At 62.5% G+C, this 3,811-nt stretch overlaps 1 protein-coding gene across 1 annotated transcript in view; it reads right to left on the reverse strand.

Moving 5' to 3' along the window:
• Nucleotides 1-253: 253 nt before the first annotated feature.
• DSCAM (Down syndrome cell adhesion molecule) overlaps nucleotides 254-3,811 on the reverse strand; it is a 299,116-nt gene continuing 295,558 nt past the window's right edge. Inside the window, exon 31 of the mRNA XM_012730962.1 lies at nucleotides 254-1,247. Within this exon, the coding sequence (XP_012586416.1) occupies nucleotides 895-1,247 (353 nt within the window). The 3' untranslated portion in view covers nucleotides 254-894. The remainder of the gene's footprint in view (nucleotides 1,248-3,811) is intronic.

Below are 3,811 nucleotides of genomic sequence, written 5' to 3' on the forward strand. Positions count from 1 at the left end.
GGCGGCCGGGTGTGGCTGGGGGCTCCAGCTTGCTGACCTCTCTCCAGCTCCGGGGCAGGTGCGTGGTGGGCAGGCGGGAAGCAGAGCCTTGGGGAGGCCGAGAGAACCTGGCCAGGCGCCGTGCTCCGACCGGGCCTGGCCGGGCCTCCCTACGCCTCCCGGGCCTGGCCGAGGACTCCAGCGTGTCGTCGGTCGGTCTGATCTGGTCATGAAATGGGCTCGGGGTCAGCCTCGGTGCTCGCAAACATTAGCATCCGTGGGAGGAGTGGCCGGTCAGCGGGAGACGAAGTGGACATTGGAATAAAGGCAGACAACCTTTCTTTTTTATTTCGCTTAGACAAAATGCAAAGAGTGTCTCATTAAATTAAAAAATAAACCAAAGAGAAAATCCGATTGACCCCCCCACCCTTCCACCGACGGCACTCGTCCTAATTAATACCGGGAGGAGGTCAGATCCAGGACCCCGAGTCTAAGGGGAAAGAGAGTTGCGCAGACACGACTAAGGGTCCCCGCCCCAGGTCAGCGATCCCTTCAAAGTCACAGAGGGGCATTTCTCCTGTGTGTGTTCTCGAAGCTTGTGATAGAACGTCCAGTCCGAAGTGTAATTAGTCCCCCATGCACTTTGTAGAAAATCAGTAAAAATGCAATAGCCTGTGAAGATCATAAAACTGGACTTCTTTCCCAAAAAATCAGATGCCCAGGCAGATGGAGCTCACACTCAGACAGAAAAAAAGCAGTGGGAGAGTCTTTGCAGTGTCTGTGGGTTCAGTATCTTTCTTTTTTTTTTTTAATATATTTTGGCAATTTTCTTTAATTATAAATATCGGAATTCCGTAAAAAAAAGGTAGCTTTGATTGGTTTTTAAACTGTATTTACAACGCTGTCCGGCCGCTGTTATACCAGGGTGTAGGACTTCGCGTAGGGGTTGCTGCCTTTCAGGTGGCCCCGAGAGTCCAGCAGGGACTCCTGGGAGCTGCTCACCTTGGCCGCCTGGCCCAGCTCCGCCCCTTCTCGCTGAGGTAACGTGGCCACGGCCGCCGGCTGCCACTGCGGGCCCTCCCTCGTGGCCGGGGCGGCGGGGGCGGCCTCCATGGGGATGGGCTCCAGGACGGTGGGGCGCTTCAGGGTCCGGCTTTTCTGGGGTTCCAAGCACGCCTGTCCTAAACTCAGGTCCCTGCTGGGGCCTGGGCCGCTTCTGTTCAACAAGAAGTCCATGCGGAGGTACGGAGGCAGATGGATGAGGTCGCCTGCGGACAAGCACAGGGCAGTCAGCGGGTCCCCGGCCCCAGCCACGCCGCTCGGGCCCAGGCAGGGCCGCACCGCGGGGGCCGCGGAGAAGCCACCAGAGGCGCCCAGCCGGTGGGCCTGTCCCCACGCCGCCCGCGGGGGAGCTGGCGTGTCCCAGCACAGTCACCCGGGCCACCAACGGTCCCCCCGAGCCAGAGAAAACAGGCGGCAGAGCCCCGGGGCCCACCGTGGAGAGAACACGCGCTCAGGGTGCCGGCAGACGCCGACAGTCCGGCCTCACCTGCTGCCCTCTGGTCGCAGACAGTGCCTGGCCCGGCCCCTCCCCCTTCTCACCCCAGGGCTTCTGCAGCGGGGCACCGCGCAGCACCCTGGGGTGGAGACAGGGACCCTCCGGCCAGGCGGACAGCGCTCACCGGGGCCACCCTGCCTGGAAGGTGGGCTGGGCGCACAGGCCGGGCCCAGCAGACCCGGTGGGCGGCCGCAGGGCTGCCTGACCAGGCAGGAGCTCAGGGCAACCGGGCAGGAACGGGTTGGGGGTGAGGGGGGTGAGAGATGGAGGCCGGAGAAGGCCAGGACCCCCAGAACCTCAGCGGGTGTGGCTGGCAAGGAGGGAGGCGGGCGGGTCCCTCCGCGTCACACCAGGAAGCCAGTCCCTGGGGGCGGAGGCTGGGAGGCGTGCTCCCGGTGACAGGCGGGTTCCCCGGGGCTGGCGCCCCCGAGGAGGTGCCCGGCAGCGCCTCCCTATCAGCGACGGGTGAGGCATAACCTCAGCGTTCCGCCGCTGAAGTCGCGGGCGATGGATTCTCACTCTGCTTTCAGCCGTTCCCGCTTCGTTGCCAGCCGGGACCCCGGCCCGGCCCTCGGCCCTCGGCTGCCCGGCGCAGGCGTCCCCATGGCCCCTGGCTTGGGAGACCGACGGCCCAGGGCTGCCACCGGCCCAGTGGCGAAGGCGCTTGTGCCTGGCTCTGCACTTTAGCCGCGGTCCTGAGAAACTAAGCGCTTCACTTCAGAGGGAACTGCACCCCAGGGCCGTTCAGGTGGCGCTGAACAGCACCCCTCTTCCCGCTGTTGGGGTTGACTGGCTGCCAGCAGGTTTCATGTCAGCAGTAGTCATTACAGAACAAGCTGGACACTTCTTTTATAATAAGTGAGGGGCATTTTCTTTACGTGATTCAGCGGAACATAATTTAGCAATTTTGACATATGTGGACTCTCCAGTTTCCTAAATGGGGTTATCTTTTTTCTCCAGATGAATAAAAATATTCATTTTATCTTTTACTTATGGGTAGGGCTAATCTTTATCATTTTGCTCAAATACTTGAGAAAATGGGGGGAGACACTCATCTCCAGGTTATTTACAGACGTGGGTCAGGAGAGCTCCGTGCGGCTCCGGAGACGCGATCACATCTCCACCCCCCAACCGAGCTGCAGTGCGCTGTACCCCACGTGGGCATGGTCTCTCTCCCAGCAACACCCCTGCGTGAACAGGGCTGATTAACCCCCTAAAAAGCAATTGCACCTTGGTCCCAGCTGGGTTGCAGGATGCTGGGTCCTAGCCTGGATGGAGCTAAGTTTCAGTGTTTGGAACTGAAAGACAAAGGCCGGCTGGGTTCTCGCGTCGGAGGCCGAGACCGGGCGGGTGGGCGGGTGGCTAGCAGACTGGCGGGCACTGGAGGGCCCGAGGACGGGACCTGCGGCGTCAGCTGCGGCCACGGAGGCTGCGGGTTTGGCCGGCAGCCCCTGGGGCCTCTGGATTTCCCGCACGGGGCTCTCCCTGGCTTTGTGGGTGGTGCGCGTTTCTGAGCGTTGTCGGGCTGACGAGTGCACCCCTGCATCGCCTGCATCGTAGCCCTTGGGATCTGAATGGACCTTCTGCAGGGAAAGGGTCTTTGTCGCTACGGGCTGGAGATGAGAGTCTCTGGGGTTGAGGATGGGCCCCGAGCTAACGACAAGTGTCACAGAAGGGAAGGACAGAGGGGGCTTGGAGAAGAGGGAGGACACTGGTGAGGGTGGACACCGAGGAGGGAGCCATGCGTCCAGGGGCAAGGAGTGCCGGTGCCCCTGGAGCCGACGGGCCCCGGGCAGCACAGCCCTGCGGACACCTTGATCCGCGACTCCATGCCACAGAGCTGCGACTGGACACACTTGTGCTGCTCCAAGTCATCGGGGCTGTGAGGCGTGTCAGTGGCCCGAGGACTCTCACACGATGGCCTCTCCCCGGCTGGGAGGGGCTGGGGACTTCACGCCCTGGGTATCTCTACTGTGGGGACGGCCGGCCTCTGTCCACCCCAGGGAAGGAGGAGGCGTTCCCCCACCCCCTCGCTCTCTCGCTTTGGTTTCCTCAAGCCCGAGGAAGGGGTGACAGAGAGCCCGGGCAGGGGCGGGGAGAGGAGGTGCTGCGGTGCGTGTGCCCGTGGGCCTGGGTGCGCGTGCGTGCGTGTGTGCACACACTGTGGCCTGCGTGACCGGGACACGCGCCGGTGAGACTGTGTCTGACCAGTGGGGAAACTGTCCCAGAGAGGCAGGAGAGAGAGAAGGGAGGGCGGGGGTTGGCCCGGGACCC

This window comes from Condylura cristata, unplaced genomic scaffold (assembly GCF_000260355.1).
Source record: "Condylura cristata isolate star-nosed mole 26May11 unplaced genomic scaffold, ConCri1.0 scaffold00003, whole genome shotgun sequence".
NCBI lineage: Eukaryota > Metazoa > Chordata > Mammalia > Eulipotyphla > Talpidae > Condylura > Condylura cristata.